This window comes from Brassica napus, chromosome C5 (assembly GCF_020379485.1).
Source record: "Brassica napus cultivar Da-Ae chromosome C5, Da-Ae, whole genome shotgun sequence".
NCBI classification, from domain to species: domain Eukaryota; kingdom Viridiplantae; phylum Streptophyta; class Magnoliopsida; order Brassicales; family Brassicaceae; genus Brassica; species Brassica napus.
In genome coordinates, this window is record NC_063448.1 from 46,466,307 (window position 1) to 46,484,730 (window position 18,424).

An 18,424-nucleotide genomic window follows, 5' to 3' on the forward strand; every position below is an offset into this window, starting at 1 on the left:
ATTTTGTTTGTAGGACTATATATATGATTTGATTATATGAAGTTGTATGCAAACGTGGAGATATGATTGCATCTTTGTCTATGCATGAACATGCCACGTTAATTTAGGAGTACATCTTATGATAATGATCTACATCTTATGATAATGATCTCTCTTGTTATAACTTTTTGGTACAGTGCTATTGCATGCCTCTATATATTACTTCCATAAACGTCTAATCTACGATAGCCACAAAGATGTAACTAAGCTAAAAACTAAACTGTTTTGGTTTTCTTGTTCTAGCATTATAAAGTTAATCTACGATAGGCACAAAGATGCATGCATGAAATCGGTCTTAACATATAGTAAGGCGTTGTTCGCTTGCTCACCTACGTGATCCATCTGGGTGAAGATACAAATCGATGTTCATTTTGTGTATTATAATGCTACATTCAGATGGACCACCCAGCTGAATTTTTAAAAACTCATATCAAATTCTCGCCCAAATGAAGGTGAGTCTTGATGGTGCATCTGGATGCAGATGCACGAACTAGTCCAAAATCATAAATGACAAAAATGACCTTTTATAATCAAAATATTATTTTCAAACCGTAAATTTCATTTTTTTTTGCATATATATTTTTCCGCCGGAACCAAAAAATGCATTTTCCCGCAAAAACTGAAAAACACTTTACCGCCAAAACCGCAAAATGCGTTTTTCCTCAAAAAACGTAAAAGTAAAACGCACATTTCGATAAAAACACACTTTTCGGCCAAACCAGTAAAACCACACTTTTCGGCCAAACAAGTAAAACAACACTTTTCGGCCAAAACCGGAAAAGTGCATTTTCCCGCCAAAACCAAAACACGTTTTCCCGCCAAAACCTCAAAATCGCATATTCCCGTCAAAACCTCAAAAAGCATTTATCCTGCCAAAACCGGAAAAATCATTTTCTCACCAAAACCGGAAAAATGCAATGCAATTTTACAGCCAAAACCGGAAAATACATTTTCTCGCCAAAACCGAAAAAATGCAATTTCCCGCCAAAACCGAAAAAATGCAATTTCCCGCCAAAACTAGAAAAACGTATTTTCCCGCCAAAACTGGAAAAACGTATTTTCCCGCCAAAACTGGAAAAACGTATTTTCCCGCCAAAACCGGAAAACGTATTTTCTCGCCAAAACCGGAAAACACAATCTTCCCGCCAAAACCGGAAAAACGCATTTTCTCGCCAAAACCAAAAAACACAATTTTTCCGCTAAAACCGGAAAAATGCATTTTCCCGCCAAAACCGGAAAATACATTTTCTCGCCAAAACCGGAAAAACACAATTTTCCCGCCAAAACTGGAAAAACGTATTTTTTCCCGCCAAAACCGGAAAAATGCATTTCTCGCCAAAACCGAAAAAATGCATTTTCCTGCCAAAACTGGAAAAATGTATTTTTTCCGCCAAAACCGCAAAAAATATTTTCCGCCAAAAACACAAAAATGCACTTTTCCCGTCAAAAACGCCAAAATGCACATTTCCTTCGAAAACCGCAAAAAAATGCATTTTCCCGCCAAAATCGCCAAAAAAACTTTTCCCCTCAAACCTGCAAAAATACACTTTTTCGTCAAAAACACATTTTCCGCCAAAACCGCAAAACACACTTTTCCCGCAAAAACCACAAAAATATATTTTCTGCCAAATCCATAAAAACGTATTTTTCCGCTAAAACCACAAAATGCACTTTTTCGTCAAAACACATTTTTTCCTCAAAAACCGTACAAATATTTTTTCGCCAAAACCGTAAAAATGTTATTTACCTCTGAAGCGTAAAAAAATATATTTTAGTCATTTTGTTAACAAGTCCACCTGAATGCAGATGCAAATTAAAAAATGAAAAGCATACGAACATAGTTGCGTTCAGATGATTTATCTGTATGCATGGACGAAATGAAGAAACGAACAACACCTAGATGGAGCATCTGGATAAGACATCTAAGTGAACCATCTGGATGCATTTTCAAAATGTACAAACGAACAAGACCTAAGTGTTATCTAAAAGAAATATGATTTTGTTTTGTTTTGTTTTTGCTCTTACTTATGAGTTATCTCTTATGTACTAAATCACAAGTCACCTTGCCAATCAAATTATGACATATGGAAAATATTTACAAAATAAAATTAATTCAAGAAAAAAAAATTTCTATCCCAAAATTTCAGCGATTCTTTTTTCCATTTTATTATTCTCAAAATATTTCATCAGTTCATCCTTCATCAGTTCATCCACTTCTAAGTTAACTGACCATGATCTCAAACTGTTTTCTTTCTTATATAATTTTTATCTACAAATTTACTCTCATTTTTTCTTTAGTTTTTCAGTTTGTCTCTATCGTCTCCACTATCAAAATACAAAACAACGAATCCTTTCATCTCTCTTAAATATCAATTTGATCTCGACAAGTTCCTTCATATCTACTTTCTTTTTTTTGCACCAATTCAAAAATTTTATTACTCTTTTTTTTTACTGATTAATACTTAAAAGTTCATCATCAACAAGTTTTTTAGATTGATATGGTGGATTGTGGCCGTCGTGCAGAGATTGATACTTGTACCCGATGTTGGAGAGATTCAGAGGAGTGAAAAACTTTAAAGATTTTGTTGCAGACAGAATTTGCAGGTACTAATGGTGGTGTGTGTAATGAGTTCATATTAAACTTTTTTGGCAAAAACAGAGTAAAAAATGTAACATTAATATATGTATTGTTCAATTTTTAAAATATTTTAGTTTGTTGTAGACATGTATGAGAAAGAAGTGATTTAGGTTTATTTAGACCTCTGCAACAAATATTGGATCTGTGAAGAGTCTGGTCAAATGTTAACAGAATAAACAATTGAACTATGCAGGATTGATAGCATGCCTCTTGTGGAACATGGTGACAATAAATGTAGCTTGGATCAAAGGATGAGGTTATTGTTTTTACCCGAGTGATTAGATTCAATTTGTTATTTCCACTGATCATGTCCATTCATCTGATTCTGATGCAATCAGGTCCCACTCTATAGTGGGTCCATGGGGGCGTAAGTCTTATGGTATCGTCCTATTTACCGAGCTACCAGGTAATTACAACATGTTTTTTTACGTAATCCATGGGGCGTAAGTTTGGAACATGTTTTTTTGTTTCTTACGTGGTAAGATATATCTTTTGATTACATCCTCATTGGTAGATTACTCTACATCAGAGTTCTTTCGCGAAGCCAAGATGTTTACACAAACCCTTCTCTAGGCCGGCAATCAACTACATAAAGACGTCAAGCCAAAATGTGTGGTTTAAACTAAACTAAATTTGTAATTTTAATCTTAAAAATTCAACAAACTATCAAAAGAAGCAACTTAGGTTTATTTTGTTTAATTGTGTGTTTTTGAAAAGAAAAAAAATATGTAACTAGCTAAAAATGCAATAAATGTATACACTAAATCCAACTTTATATTAACTTAAATCAAATATTTATAATTCTGTAATAAATCATTGTCTAAAGTTAGTGGATCAAAGAAATTATTTTAAATGTAGTTTGGTGTATAATTTCTTATGTAATTTTTGAAAAATACTACAAATATTCAAGCAGTCTAATATTATGTGCAAATGTTCATATAATATTTATTGAAATTTATGATAAAAATAATTTTTGACAGAGTAAATTGACCCGTGCGTTAGCACGGGAGGTATACTAGCACCGACTAAACCATATGACAAACTCTTCTATCTCGAGATGAATACTAATTAACTTCTTAGACATGTTGTATATGAAAATTAAATAATTGATTATATTACCTAATAATTACAAGTATAAAGAGGACTAGACATTCATCATTAGACTACTAGACATTCTAAAGTTATTTATATCGAAATTCTCAGAAGAAGGATCCCTAGAGACAGACATGCATGTCCAAAGACAGATCGTAAAATAACTCATAGGAGTCTTAACGATCCAACATTCAAGGTAGGCTTTATAACAAAGCAACTATTAGAATAAACTATTACATTTCCCATGATGATTCAAAGATCTAATATTATTATCAAAACAGCCAATAAACACTATGTAATGTAAAACGTCTACATTATATTTTAAGTTATTATAAATTAATGAAAGTATTTTGAAAACAAAAGGTAAAAAGATTGGGACAAGCCAGAAAGCTAAAGAGACATTAACAGGAAACGTATAGTTAAAGAAAAGAGCACCGTCTGCTCCACAAAAACAACATACACAAAACTCTTCAGGTCTTCTTTATTTTTATTGGTTCCGCAATTTTCCATGGTCTGTAACATTAATGTGTCACAGCGACAATTGAGTTTTCATATCAACAGAATGGTTTAAATTTTATCTCCAAGTTCATAGTCTATAGACTCAGTTTTCAAATATTCGATGTAGGAAAGTGAAAGTGATGTGATGTCCAGCTTCTGTTTAAGGCTAGACAATAAAGCCTTTTGGCCCTTTTATCTCTCCTAATTAAAGAATCTGAGCTGTTGAGAAATTTAAATCAAAGCCTTAGCATTTTAGCTCCAACACCATCTGAACACACCTTCCTTGGATTCATCCTTTTTATGGAAACTTCGAATCTTACATGTAAACCATAATCTCATATTTTACTATTAACAAGCTTCAAAGGTGTAAACATGTGAGTTTGTTATCTAATCAGGTAATTATCACAGTGGTTATCAAAAATCATGTGTGTTCATATATAGAAAATGTTTAAAGTTCATAGTTAAAGTGGTGAACCCTCCTTAAGCTTCAATATTTATTCATAGCAAAATTAAATAAATCATTTTAAAATAAAACCTATGCAATCTCAACACGTACTAGTCTCTAATTTGTTTACTAAACAGATAGATATATATATATATATATATAGAGAGAGAGAGAGAGAGAGACATGAAGAGCACTCTCAAGAGAGAATATAAGGAATCATGCAGTTACAGTTGTAGGTGAGAGGTTACACAGCTTCAAGGTCTCATCAATGGAGAATTCTAACTCTTATTCTCCTTATTCCTCATCCTCTGTCGACAGTACTAAGCCTTCACTTTCTGTTAATCTCTCCCTCAGCCTCACCTTTCCTTCTACTTCTTCACAAAGGTCTTCTCCACATCACAACTATGTTTCTATGTTCTGTTTTTGCTCTGTTTTTTGGTTCACATTTAACCTTTGAAGTTTCTTGTATTTTTTTTTTTGTAGAGCGACAAGCCAAGATTGGCCCCCTATAAAACCTCGTTTAAGAGACACACTAAAGAGTCTTCGTCTTCGTCAACGCGGTTACAACACAGCTCTCTTTATCAAGGTTTATATGGAAGGTGTCCCCATTGGGAGAAAGCTTGATCTTTCCACATTCTCAGGCTACGAGAGTCTGCTAGAAAATCTGTCTGGCATGTTCGATACATCAGTTATCTGTAAGTATTTAACAACACCAAAGTCTTGAAACAAAGCATTAAATACTTTGAAGAATGTCCATACATTCTCTGGCTCTAACAGGCGGGAATCGAGATAGAAAACACCATGTTTTGACATATCAAGACAAAGATGGAGACTGGATGATGGTGGGTGATATTCCATGGGAGTAAGAATCTTGAATCTTGAATCTTGAATCTGTCATCTGACATATTCATAAATCTTCCCTGTTTGGTATATATATGTATCACTGACTTTGAATGGATGTTTTTGTGCAGTATGTTTCTTGAAACCGTGAGAAGACTGAAGATCACAAGACCGGAGAGGTGTTAAAACTCAGTTTCCACAGTTTTGAGAGATTTAGGCGAGTCTTTACATGTGGGACAGAGCTCTTGCCGGATATCAGCAACGAAGGCATTAAAGAACTAGGAGGATTGATGCATATATTTATTTAACACCTATGAGTGTGTGTTTTTTTTTCTATATATAAACAAAACACAATATCCAAGAGTTTTTTTACATGTTTGCAATCGTGTTCCTTCGGATGTGTACATGACACATGAAGAAACACACGAACATTGTTGGGGAGCACGAACATGTAACAAAGATAGAGAGAGATTGATTCGATTCTCTTTGTCTTGTTGATTCAATATTCAGTTTATTACACCAGTTGATAGTTTTAACGCCAAAGCCCTTCTCAAGGCCCATATATGATGACTTAAAATAAAAGCCCGTATTTGACGGCCATAAATAAGTAGGAGTGAAATGTGCGAGACATCATAAACATGAGGGGCGGTTCTGAAATAAACTAAAATAGTATTACCGCATCGCCTGAAAATATCAGAAATTGAAAACTCCCCCCCCCCCCACTCTCTCCGTCTCTCTCGTTCCCGTCCTTCGTACAAAATTGAATCTGTGAAAAATTGAGAGGATGAAGGCTTCAGGGTCTACTAATTGGAAAGGTCCCGTCAAGTTCAGGATGTAAGTTTCGTCTCTTCTTCTTCTTCTTCTTCTTCGAGTTCATGTGTTAAATTAATGCTTTCTGCAACTACTAACCTGATCAATGGTGGGGAGGTAGGCCTACTGCTGAGAACTTGGTACCTATTCGTTTGGACATTCAATTCGAAGGTCAGCGTTACAAAGATGCCTTCACTTGGAACCCTTCAGGTTTCTCTCTCTCTCTCTCTCTAAAAACCCTACCTTTGATTTCTATCTTCTTGTTGGAATGTGATAAAAGGTGATTCCTTTTTTTTGTGATTTGGATAAAGACGCGGATAATGAGATCGCTATCTTCGCTAGAAGGACTGTTAAAGACTTGAAACTTCCACCTGCGTTTGTCACTCAGATTACTCAATCTATTCAGGTTTGGGACCTTCTCTGTTTACCACTTATGATTTATAACTGTGAGAGTGTTACGTTTTTACTGAGTTCTCTTACACTAGTCACATGTTTTCTTATTCGTTCCAGCTGTTTAGGTTTATAGCATGTTACCATGTGTATTATGTGTTTTATCTCTACGACTGCTTGTGTGATGTATTCTTGTTAGAGAAGTCTTTGCTCATGTTTGGTTAATTGTCCTGTTTTTATCAGTCTCAGCTCGCAGACTTTCGAGCATATGAAGGACAAGATATGTACACTGGTGAAAAAATCATACCAATCAAGGTTTTTATGCCTTGCCTTGTTTTCCCTCTCTCTTTCTTTTGTCCATGAGTGATTTGCTTAACAAAGAAGAATGTCTAGAAGCTGATGAGTTCTGTTTCCTTTTTTTTTACAGCTTGATCTCCGAGTTAATCACACCCTCATCAAGGATCAGTTCTTGTGGGTGAGAATACGTGGTAGTTTCAGTCATGTTTTGTCTACTCTTATACTTACATGTAGCTTGACTTGGCCGTTTGCAGGACCTGAACAATTTCGAGAGTGATCCTGAGGAATTCGCAAGGACCTTGTGCAAGGATTTAGGTGTTGAAGATCCTGAAGTTGGAGTAAGAAGATAATCGCTCTCAGTTTTCTCATCCTTCCTTCCGTGATTAAACAAAGTTCAGTTTCAAATGTTTGATACAAAGTGATGTGTGGTTTCTTTTCTTCTTTTTTTCCTTTCTCCTGAAGCCTGCTGTTACATTTGCAATCAGAGAACAACTTTACGAGGTGAATGAAAGATCTGTTTGGATCATTAAGCTATTTCTTTTGTTTCTTTTTTGGATTTCAGTATAAATAATGCTCTGTTCTTTCTACTTTCCAGATTGCAGTTCAAAGTGTGAGTTCAGCTAGGGAGAGTAGATTAAGCAAGAAAAGCCGCAGAGGATCTGATTATGGTTCAGCGAGGTCTTTACACGTTTCTCTTATCCAAGTTGCCTTTGGTACTATAGTTGAGCTTTCTCGAACAATTCTTTAATAAGTCTCCATCTTCTATGTGCAGCAAGGCGAGTGGCTTGTCAATGGACCTAGTGAAGTTATTCAGCTTTAAGTCCAGTGTAGTTCGGTAAGTGATTTTTCATGACTCCCATTTGATCTAGAAAATTTCTTAGTGAAATGTCATCTTTAAGACCTGTTTTACAATTGCCGGCTGGTGTCTAGGTTGCTTATAAGATGAGTGGAAACATTTTTAACTTCGTGTCACTTCATGAGTTGAAATGCCACATATTCACACATTTTCTATCATTCGATAGTTGATTTCCCCCCATGATTTGGAGATGGTCCTTACTAGGATTTCTCTGATAGTGAGTTCCTGGAATAAAATAACGTTGTGGATATTTGAGAACATCTCTTCCTGCATTGATGAGATTTTTGAAATAGAAGATAAAAGTGACATGTGTAACCTAGCAAAATTGATGACAGATTCCGTTCATAACGAATCTTGACAGGAAAAGGAAAGACTTGGATGTTTATGAACCAATGGTGGATCTGCTAACAAATGAGGAAGTTGATGCTCTTGAAGCCAGAGAAGAGAGGCATGCACGGTGAAGAGTTTTGTGTACATGTCTTATGGCAGGACTCAAAATGAAGAGTAGCACGAACTCAAATGATGTTGTCCTATGGTTAACCAGAGCTTATGATCTTAGGATAACTTTTCTTCAATTTATTGACACACTAGAGAATCTTTGGATTCTTACAACAAATTATAAACTCGTATCTGATCACTTTCTACATTAGTCAATGCATCCAATTCGATAGTCTACAGACCCGTGTGAATGTGCATAACTGTGAGCTTTGGTTTAGTAAACAGTGGTTAGGTGAAGCACAAGTTGGTGTGGAGTGATGAATGTTAGATGGAGTTTACCTCAAATGGACATGTTAGGTTTGCAGAGTTGAGTGAGACCATCTCTTGATTGAGATGTTTCCCAAACTTTGAGCATTTTGAGAGAGAGAGAAAGATTAAACAAAAATGAAAATAATAGACAAAAAATTAGGAGATACTCACTCAGAGGACAAGGCACGTTGTGAGAATTAAGTGTCCCACTTGAGAATTTAATAAGATCTCATCATCAACCACTGAACCCACTGTCGATAATACGGTCGTACTTTGCTTCTATTCTCTTCTCTTCTCTCTATTTCTATTTTTTTTTTTATATCATTTGCTTGTTCAATGATTGGGTCCCCCCTCTCAGCTCAAGCTGCTGTCATCTTAATTATTTTTATTCGGAATTGTTTTTTTTTTTTTTTTGATAAAGGGCTTATTTTATTCGGAATTGTTCTGATGGAAGTTTTGTAATCTTGTGTGGAGATTATTGATCAGTTTTTTTTTTGTTGTGTAGAATTTATGAGTTGTACTTGTGCCCTTTTGAATCGGCAGAAATTTGAGTAGTAGTAATAATAAGAACATAATATTAAGGTTCAAAAAAAAATAATAAGAACATAATATTACATAATGGAAATCAGTTTGATGAATAAAAGAATTTTGAATTTATTTTTTGAACTTCTATGTTGTGGTATATCATTCATACTCTAATCTACACATATTGTTATTTTGATTACGGATACGCACTTAACTTATAATGAACTTTTGTGTTTCCTCTTTTTCTTCTAGGTAATTAGCTGGTAATAAACCTAACTGAAATTGAAGAAACCAATTAAACCAATGCCCAGCTCCAAAGTTAGGTCATACCTTACATTTTCTTTTCTCTTTGTGGTTATAACAGAGTTGGGCTACTTGTGAGTGAATTGTTTTTCTTTTTTTTGTTGACTTGAGCGTACGTGAAGCCTTTAAGGCTTTAACTCTCCATGTGTCTATCCGAAGTTAGGAACATCAACTCAGTGGTGTGATACCGAAAATGCTAAAGTATTACCAACTTCAAAGAGAATGATAGAGCAGTATGATAATTACTTACCTCTTGGCAAAAATGACGATTTCTTGCCTTTTCAGAATAAAAATTTGTTAAAATTTACTTCTTTTTGACTAATTAGTTGGTCAAAACAAAAACAGAATTGTCGGTGAGTTGAATACTGTCTGTTTACATTAAAATTTCATAATTAATCAATCTCAATATTATGGACTCATTTTTTGGTCTTCTGATTAATAATTTAACACATGTACAACTTTGGTCAATACATGGCTTTTACATTATGGAGAACTAGTTCTTGAGTTCTTAAACAATTAATGCTAATCATCTCATACAAATGATATAGAACTCAAGAAATATATTTTTTCTCTCCAGAAATAAAAAAAATCCCACCGTAACATAATCACGTGGATTATCAAAAGAGAAAAAAAGAAGAGAGTAACATCTCCATATTCTGGACGATAATTCGTCGAGAAAAAACCCACTAGACCTTAAGCCATGATCGAGAAGAAGTAAAGAAAAGAAGGAAGAGAAGGAGGTGGCTGTTGTGTAGGGCTAGTACCACTTTTAATATATGTACAAAAAGAAAACCATTTTTGTTTGGTTGGTTTGGGGTTAAGAAGAAGTGAGGTTATTGGAGGAGTTAGATTTGTCGAGAATAGACCACATGACGAGAACATCATCGTAACCACAAGCCATGACTTCTCCTTGAAGCTCTTGTACCATCCTCCTCTCGTGCTCTTCCCTCGCTTTTGCATCCATTCTTCCACCGCGGCCACCCTTTTGTGGTGATTGCTGTGGTTGGTTGAAGAATGTTGCTGCCTTCTTGAATGGTGATGCTATTGTTTTCTTCCATGATGCCATTTTTTAAATTGTTTACTGAATTCTTGAACAAAGGAAACCTTCTTCTTCTTCTTCTTCCAATCAGAGATTCAGATTGGGAGACCTCGAGAACGACTTGTTATGTGTATTTATACACACACAAGCTCTCTTATATTACATTATAATAATATTAGTAGTTAATTAAATAAAGAGTGATTAGTAATGCTAAAGCAAAGGGGAGAGAGAGGCAAGATCCGCAATGAGAGGTTCCAAGAAACATCACTTTTTTTCTTCTTCTTTTTAACTTTTTGTTATCCATTTATGATTTAACCTCGTTTAGGCCTCTCCCTACCCTTCCACATGCCTCCCCACGTGATATCTTCCTCTCTTTTACATTCAAGACCAAGTTGTGTAGTACTATTATGTAACCAAACCGGATTAAACCGAACCAAAAATCAATACATATGAGAGAAGCAGATGAAGTCAAGAGTTTGCCTTTTCCCACTCCTTGATACTGACAATTGAATCATCAAATGCTTACTGCACTTTCTCATTCCCATTCACTTCCCCCACTGTATTAGATGTGCCCATCTCCCTTTTTTATTTATTTATCATATCCATCTATTTCTTTCTTTTTGCTATCTTCATCGGTAGCTCTTCAAGCAAATGAATAATTTCACGAGCGAGCGATAAACATGTCTGTAATAAGGTGTACGGTTTCTATTTCTTTCCTTTTGCTATCTTCATCGGTAGCTCTTCAAGCAAATGAATAATTTCACGAGCGAGCGATAAACATATCTGTAATAAGGTGTACGGTTTGGGTTGTATAACCTATATTTTGTGAAGCACATATTGGATAATGCTGGTTCTACTGATTATACAACCTATATAAATATGTGTAGGTACCAACTATAAATTTAATAATTGGTACCAAAGAGTTAGAGGATTGAGGTGGCTAGAAAACGGTAAGAATGTATAAAATTTGGAGGACCAATGAATTAGAATTAGAGGTTTGAGGTGGGCACAGATTGGTCAGCAATAGCCCATGTGATTTCACATGTTCCTCTGCTTCTCTATCTCTTACCCTCTTTTCATACACATCTTGTATTTAAATTATAGTGTATATATGTAATATTTTTCCTACTCGTTAGATATAAATATATCTCAGTGTATAATTTATCAGCTAAATATTTTAAATATATCAGTAGTTTCCCATTTCATAGAAATGTTGTTCTCATTTTTTGTTCACTCAAGCTTTTGTTTCTTTGATGATTAAACCCTTACCTTTTGTTGACTATTTTTTGATTAACAAAATAAGTGAAATTGAAATTAATGTAGATAGCTTTTTCTAACTTAATACAATTGTAAACGTGTAATGAAACATTTTAGATTTTATATATAAATTTCAAAAGCTCATATCATAGTAGGACTGGGTAGACAAAAAAAAGAATTTCTTATGTCTCCCAAGTCCCAAGGTATTTCTAACTTAGTTTTAGTAAAGCTCTTTCAAATCTATTAAGATTCTTAGTCATTTTGATAACAAAATTGTTAATGTAAATTTGAATACGTCTGTTCAATTTTTTTTCAATTAATCATGTTTGAGATATAAGAAAACTAAATTATTTTTTATTTATTGATTTTCAGATTGATTGGATAACATTTTTTTTGCACGGGTTGAAAACTTTGAATTCAGCCGTATGCATGCACCAAATTACAAGATCCCTTTTTCATTTGTACGATACATAGTACATTTATGTTTAGTTTAAGTAACCCGAGTAGTAAAATTAACGTAGCTTAAAAGCAATGCTTCAATTTTCTTCTTTTTGATATTTGGTTTTAAAATTAATAAAATGTATTACAAACATATTTTTTAAAGAAATATTAAAAGCATCTTTTGCATGAGAGGAACAGTGTCAGTGCATGTATCATCTTCTCGTTGCAAAAGAATCTGTTGTTTTATTTAATTTAAACATCTTATATGTTTATATTTTACTTTTCTAGAAATATAAAAAGACTCAATTCCTTTAATTATTTTGTTTTGTAGCATCCACATGACATCCAATAGACTCTGCTCATTGGTGCGTAATTATTTTTCTCTTTCTCACAGACTTTTTAACTGATAGTATAACACCAAGGAAATACATAAATATTGTATAACATGATTTGGTTCGTGGTTTTATGATCACACATACGGAGGTACCCTCAGTACACGATGGTTATTTATTTCTTTTTTTTGGGGGGGGAGGGGGGAGGTTAATAATTGGTTATAACTTATAGATGTGGTTTCTTTTCTTTACTAATATTTTCTGTATCCTATTTTTAAAATTCGTTATGCTAATTTAAAGAAAAATAAGACAAATCCCTGCATTTGAAGGATTTGAATCATGATGGTTAGATGGTGTTATTAAATTTAAAATATATATTTATATATAGAAAATATACAAAAATGGTGATGCAAATAAACGGAAAGGAGGACTATACACAATGCAGTGGATGGATGGTTCTAGTTTTGACCATATGGAGTTGTTATCTTTTCTCAAAAGTGTTAGGTCGGTTAGTTCAAAAACTGTTATAAGCAAAAAATAAATTAAAAAAGCAAATCAAAAGAGTGAAGAAGTACCAAACAGGAAGCTTAATAGTTTGTTTGTTTGTTGACTGATGAAAAGAGAGTGGCGGTTTGGTCGGTCCGTAGATTAGGTGACTTGTACGAATTTCCAGTGCCTCCCAAACTCTGACTCTCTTTTTCTCCCTTTCACATTTTCCTTTGATTTTAAAACATACATTTGTGTAACGTTTTTTAATTTAAGATTATATAAGCTTTGACTACTGAACTGTACGTTCTCGTTTTCCGAAGAAGGAAATTTTTATATTCATCTGTTATGAAAGTAATGAAAAAATCTATCTTTATTCATAACATAGAGGTTTAGTATATATGAGATTACATCGTCATAGATAAATGAAAATATTACAAATCATAATCTCTTGGTTATGAATCATCCGCAATCTGATTCATAACACTCACCCTTGGATGACATAACCATTTAGAGTTTGTAATGTGCTTTAATGTTCACTCATTAAAACCTTCTCAGGAAAACCCAATTGGGACAAAACCATGGTGAAGGAAAAAAAATACAACACACATTACTCCCCCTGATTTGGAACATTACTGAAGGTCCCTTGGACCTCTCCAATTTTCTGCAATCCGTTGATGAAGATTTTGGGCAGAATATGCTTCGTCCTCGAACATGATAGTTGATTCTTCTTTACCATCGGTCATGGCACAATCTGATCGAACATATTGAGTCATCGACCTCAAATACACACACACGAAATCTTAGATGATGTTGCTGTGATATGCGTGTACCACCATGTGTAAAACATAACATGTCTGAAAAAATCAACAAAACCAAATAACCCCTCTTTGGGCTGGTTAGTATAAAATAAACCAAAATCAAAGGCTTCTTCATCGTCCTTCTTATGGACCAATCAGATCAGTGTCTAAAACAAGACTTCTGCATCGTCCATCTCATGACTAATTAAATGGACTTCTTTATCGTCCACCTTTAGACTGAATGAATCAGTATCCAAAACAAGTGATCTCACGCCCATGTACTAGATAATGAGTGAGACTGGTCCATATTAAATCTCTTGAGTACTATTTTCTGTATATACTATTTGATGCACAAGGATTTCATTGTTAATGTACTCAAGCTGTAATCCCAAACAAAACTTTATTTTCCAAGATCTTTCATCTCAAACTCTTTCTTGAGATATTCAACTGTTTGGGAAATTGTATCCAGAGGTTCCTAGGATATTCAGATCATATGCTTTGATGATTATCAGTATTATTCTCGAGAACTTGTTGTACTTTCAACTCAATATCCTCTAGTACTTTCATTATCCAGTGGACCATATAAATATGCAGTCACTACATCAACTTGCTGCAAGTCTAATTTTCTCTCTTATATAACTAGACTTATGAGAAATCTAAAAGTAGTTGCATCCACCACATGAGAGTATGTCTCCTCATAATCTATTACTGGTCTTTGTGAGAATCCTTATGCAACATCAGCTTTATATCTCACGATTTCTATTCCTCACAAGACCCATTTATATCCACTGGTTTTAACATCATATGGCATCTTAATCATATGGCCAAATATGTCTTTCTCCCTTAAACTATTTAACCCCACGTTTCCATTCAAGCCAATCTGTTCTACGAGTGCGCACTCTTATATTGACGTGGGTTCATGATCCTCGCTTATTTTCATAAATTCAAGTGCTAACTTGTATGCAAATAAATAATCTTATGTCGACATTCCTTATTGGTTTCATTATGTTCCAGACATGATATAATCGATTGAGATTCATTATTATCAGGACCATTATGTTCCAAGCTACATTGTTTGGTACCTGTACCTTAGAGCCGGCCCGTCTTATCTCCATGTCTGGGATAGTTTCCTTAGTAACCTCGGATTTGGATTTTGATTATCATTCTCTGCACCTTACTTTTTTTTCCGAGGATTCTTATCTTTTGGAACCTATTTGGTCTACCACGTTTCATACGTTGTCTAGACTCTGTAGCAACTTGACTGTGTCTCTTCTTGGACATCAAATTCGTTGGTGTTTTACAAGCGGGTTTATATATGACTTAGTCATTCTTTTTTGTGTCAGCAAATGTGTCTGGCATTTGATTAGCTAGCTTTGTAAATGTATAATCTTTGGACGTCTATTTCACATTCTTTAGTCCGAGGATCTTGCCAAGACATTGATGGTTGATTCCATTCTATTTTTTTTTACCATTCTTTTGCAAGCTTTATTATTTTTTTTCTTCTTTTGGTCTTAAAATAATTCGTGCACCTAGCCTCAAATATAATCACCCATAGTTGGCTCAAAGTACTTTATTATTGTGGGAGAATCATATCCAACATATATCTCTATCCTCCTTTTGATGTCCCATCTTAGTTCTATGTGGTGGAGCAATTAGTACATAGACAGCACATCCAAATGTCTTATGATGGGGTATGTCTGGCTCTTGACCCGTTAATAATTGTGATAGGGGATATCTATGCTCACTAAATGGCCTGATGCGTATTAACTTAGGTGCATGTAAATTTTGTGTGGCCCAAGCTGTGAATGAGAGTTTTGACCTCATAAGTTATGGTCTATCAATCAGCTATTTGCGTTTTAAAAGATTTCGGCCAAGCCGTTCTTGGTATGGACATGTATCACAGAATTGTCCACACTTACCCCCATGGACATACCATAATCATTTAAACGCTTGGGACATGTATTCACCAGTATTATCTAGACATATAGTCTTTATTTATGAAAAATGGGCTCGTAGCCGTTTTACTGGTGATGGCCTAATGAGTTTCTCTTGTGTACATGCTACACACGTGAGATTCTTTGGGATAACTCTTCTAATCTTTTAATGTGTGCCTTTTGAATATCAATTTTCGCATCATTTTTGGACCAGGATGGCCAATCCGGTCGTGCCATAAAGTGTATATTTTCGCAGGCTTTTAGCCTCTATCATACTGATCTATGCATAGTCTAGATCAGTAGAAAATGCCTGTATAGTCTTTGGGACTTATTATGGCCTTGGGCGATTTTATACATATATCTGAAGGAACTCTTTGTTTCCTTCGCCCATTTTTTCAATATGGAAACCATTCATTCTTATATCTTTAAAACTCAATAGGCTGCTCTTGCTCTTAGAGCTGAGTGAATATAAGGCATCACTGATTTCTAGATGCATACCGTTAGGCAATAATATATTAGCCTAGCCATAGTGTTCTTTCAGACTGGCGATACCTGCTTTATTACTTATATTGGCGTTTTTCAGTGTACTCATATAGAAAAATCATTCATTCATTTAATTAATCTAAGCAGACAATGTAATAGAAATAAATTCAAGGAGATAAAAATCAGAGAAAGCATACAAGCAAAGCAATCACACAAGTTTGATGTCGAAATCAGATTATCAATTTGATTCTTTTAGGCAATCATAAGTCTCATATTCCATAAGATCATCTTGATCATGTTTAAAATTATTTTCACCATCTTTATAGACCAAGTGGGTTTCAGGATTCTTCCCTTTCAGACTCTTTTTGGGAGTCCTTCATATCTTAGCCCAGTGGTTTCTCATTCCACATCTATGGCACATTGATTTGGTCGAGCTTTGTGGTTTAAAGGATATACCACTGCCTTGACCATGGCTCAAATTGGGTTGATACCCACGGCCTCTGCCATAATATTCCCACGGCCAAATGTGTTATAGTGGCCATGGCCACGTCCTTTCCACCCTCCACGGCTATGACCGTGTGGTCTATCATTCTGGACATGGTTACCTTTTTTTCTTCTGCGGCCTTATTGGTATCATGTAATGGGGTTAATCCAGGAGGTCTCAATTCACTGTTTCTCATCAGTAATCCATTATTTTTGCTAGATAGCAATAGACTCATCCACGGACTTATAGTCCTGGATTCTGGGATTCCTCCAATCAAATAGAGCCCTTTTGGCAATAACACCGTTCTTTGGTGATCATATCTCGATTTTTTTTTTTAACTCTGTCCAAAGGTCTAGAGGATTCTCTATAGTCAGATACTGATCTTTGAGACTCTTAATAAGATGATGGCTAATAATTAATATTGTCATGTATCAATCTTTCTCATTTGGCATTATCGCCTTTTGTGATTCATTCACCAAGTCCTTTGACTTTAGGATAATCTTTGTATCCAATGCCCACCGTAAATAACTATCTCCAGAGAGATTTAGGGCAGCAAAATCGAGGTTGATTTTCGACATCTCAAATCATATATCACTCAGTATTTAGGTATAATTTTCATGCGGCCTTACTCTTAAAAACAATCAATTCGGATTTCAATCTTGTGATGACAATGAGACTATCAATCTTAAACACATTTAATCAATCAGTCAATTTCTAGCAAGTCTAAGCAATACTATTTCTATGCGCTCATAATATTATGGTTTATTAAGACTAGCAAAAACAGATTCAATTAATCATGCAATTAGGGTTTAACAATCAATGGATTTTAGCAAGACTAGTAAAAAGATTTATTAATCACTCAATCAGTTTCAAGGCTGATTTTAACAATACTAGAATATAGATGTCAAGCATGAATTTCAATGAATCAGTTTCAAGGCTGATTGGTATTTAGCATAAACCATGTGTAAATAATTTATCTAGTATCCGAATTTATCAAACCTCAAAAACATATAATCAGATGACAATGAGACTATCAATCTTAAACACATTTAATCAATCAGTCAATTTCTAGCAAGTCTAAGCAATACTATTTCTATGCGCTCATAATATTATGGTTTATTAAGACTAGCAAAAACAGATTCAATTAATCATGCAATTAGGGTTTAACAATCAATGGATTTTAGCAAGACTAGTAAAAAGATTTATTAATCACTCAATCAGTTTCAAGGCTGATTTTAACAATACTAGAATATAGATGTCAAGCATGAATTTCAATGAATCAGTTTCAAGGCTGTTTGGTATTTAGCATAAACCATGTGTAAATAATTTATCTAGTATCCGAATTTATCAAACCTCAAAAACATATAATCAGATCAATCAATTTAATCAAACTTAGCATACGATCTTAAACCTCAAGATATTAGATTTTATCATGAATCTATCAACCTATCGGATTATATAACCAAAGCAAGCTAGCAACCTATCGGATTCAATTAATGTTTTAACAGGCTGGTTGGTTTTAACAATTTTAAATCAGATGAACAATTAACCAAGCAGGATGAGAAAATAAATCTATCAATTTAACGGTCAAACAATTCTAGCAACTTAGCATCAGATTCAATCAGATTTAAAACCTCAATGATCAAAACCGAAAACAGTTTTGATTTCAAAATATTCGATTAGGGTTT

The 18,424-nt window shown here is 34.3% G+C and overlaps 3 protein-coding genes across 4 annotated transcripts; 2 read left to right on the plus strand and 1 right to left on the minus strand.

The window, feature by feature from the left end:
- Window positions 1-4,740: 4,740 nt before the first annotated feature.
- LOC106345288 (auxin-responsive protein IAA31) lies at window positions 4,741-6,074 on the plus strand. Of its 2 annotated transcripts, none has more exons than XM_048758468.1 (4): window positions 4,741-5,096; window positions 5,196-5,407; window positions 5,490-5,554; window positions 5,684-6,074. In XM_048758468.1, the coding sequence occupies exons 1-4, from the start codon at window positions 4,981-4,983 to the stop codon at window positions 5,693-5,695; spliced, it is 405 nt and encodes a 134-aa protein (XP_048614425.1). In that variant the 5' UTR covers window positions 4,741-4,980; the 3' UTR covers window positions 5,696-6,074. The 2 variants fall into 2 exon arrangements, with proteins under 2 accessions (XP_048614425.1, XP_013639967.2); XM_013784513.3 differs by having other exon boundaries at window positions 4,833-5,096; window positions 5,490-5,574.
- A 91-nt stretch (window positions 6,075-6,165) lies between these two features.
- LOC106422862 (chromatin structure-remodeling complex protein BSH-like) lies at window positions 6,166-8,580 on the plus strand. Its single transcript, XM_013863651.3, has 10 exons — window positions 6,166-6,386; window positions 6,484-6,572; window positions 6,674-6,768; window positions 6,996-7,067; window positions 7,180-7,227; window positions 7,304-7,387; window positions 7,512-7,550; window positions 7,645-7,727; window positions 7,822-7,884; window positions 8,267-8,580. Exons 1-10 carry the CDS (start codon window positions 6,337-6,339, stop codon window positions 8,364-8,366), a joined length of 723 nt encoding a protein of 240 aa, XP_013719105.2. The 5' UTR covers window positions 6,166-6,336; the 3' UTR covers window positions 8,367-8,580.
- Window positions 8,581-9,872: 1,292 nt separating this feature from the next.
- On the minus strand, window positions 9,873-10,770 carry LOC106422874. The gene has a single exon (XM_013863660.3). It carries the CDS (start codon window positions 10,544-10,546, stop codon window positions 10,298-10,300), a length of 249 nt encoding a protein of 82 aa, XP_013719114.2. The 5' UTR covers window positions 10,547-10,770; the 3' UTR covers window positions 9,873-10,297.
- Window positions 10,771-18,424: the final 7,654 nt, after the last annotated feature.

What these genes read in the sequence shown, in the direction of transcription:
- LOC106422874 (XM_013863660.3), bottom strand. Translation starts at nt 10,546, where the DNA reads ATGGCATCATGGAAGAAAACAATAGCATCACCATTCAAGAAGGCAGCA.
- LOC106422862 (XM_013863651.3), top strand. Translation starts at nt 6,337, where the DNA reads ATGAAGGCTTCAGGGTCTACTAATTGGAAAGGTCCCGTCAAGTTCAGG. An exon ending in AGATTACTCAATCTATTCAG is followed by an intron (nt 6,769 to 6,995) that starts GTTTGGGACCTT and finishes TGTTTTTATCAG; the next exon opens with TCTCAGCTCGCAGACTTTCG. An exon ending in AAAAAATCATACCAATCAAG is followed by an intron (nt 7,068 to 7,179) that starts GTTTTTATGCCT and finishes TTTTTTTTACAG; the next exon opens with CTTGATCTCCGAGTTAATCA.
- LOC106345288 (XM_013784513.3), top strand. Translation starts at nt 4,981, where the DNA reads ATGGAGAATTCTAACTCTTATTCTCCTTATTCCTCATCCTCTGTCGAC. An exon ending in GTTCGATACATCAGTTATCT is followed by an intron (nt 5,408 to 5,489) that starts GTAAGTATTTAA and finishes TGGCTCTAACAG; the next exon opens with GCGGGAATCGAGATAGAAAA. An exon ending in GTGGGTGATATTCCATGGGA is followed by an intron (nt 5,575 to 5,683) that starts GTAAGAATCTTG and finishes GTTTTTGTGCAG; the next exon opens with TATGTTTCTTGAAACCGTGA.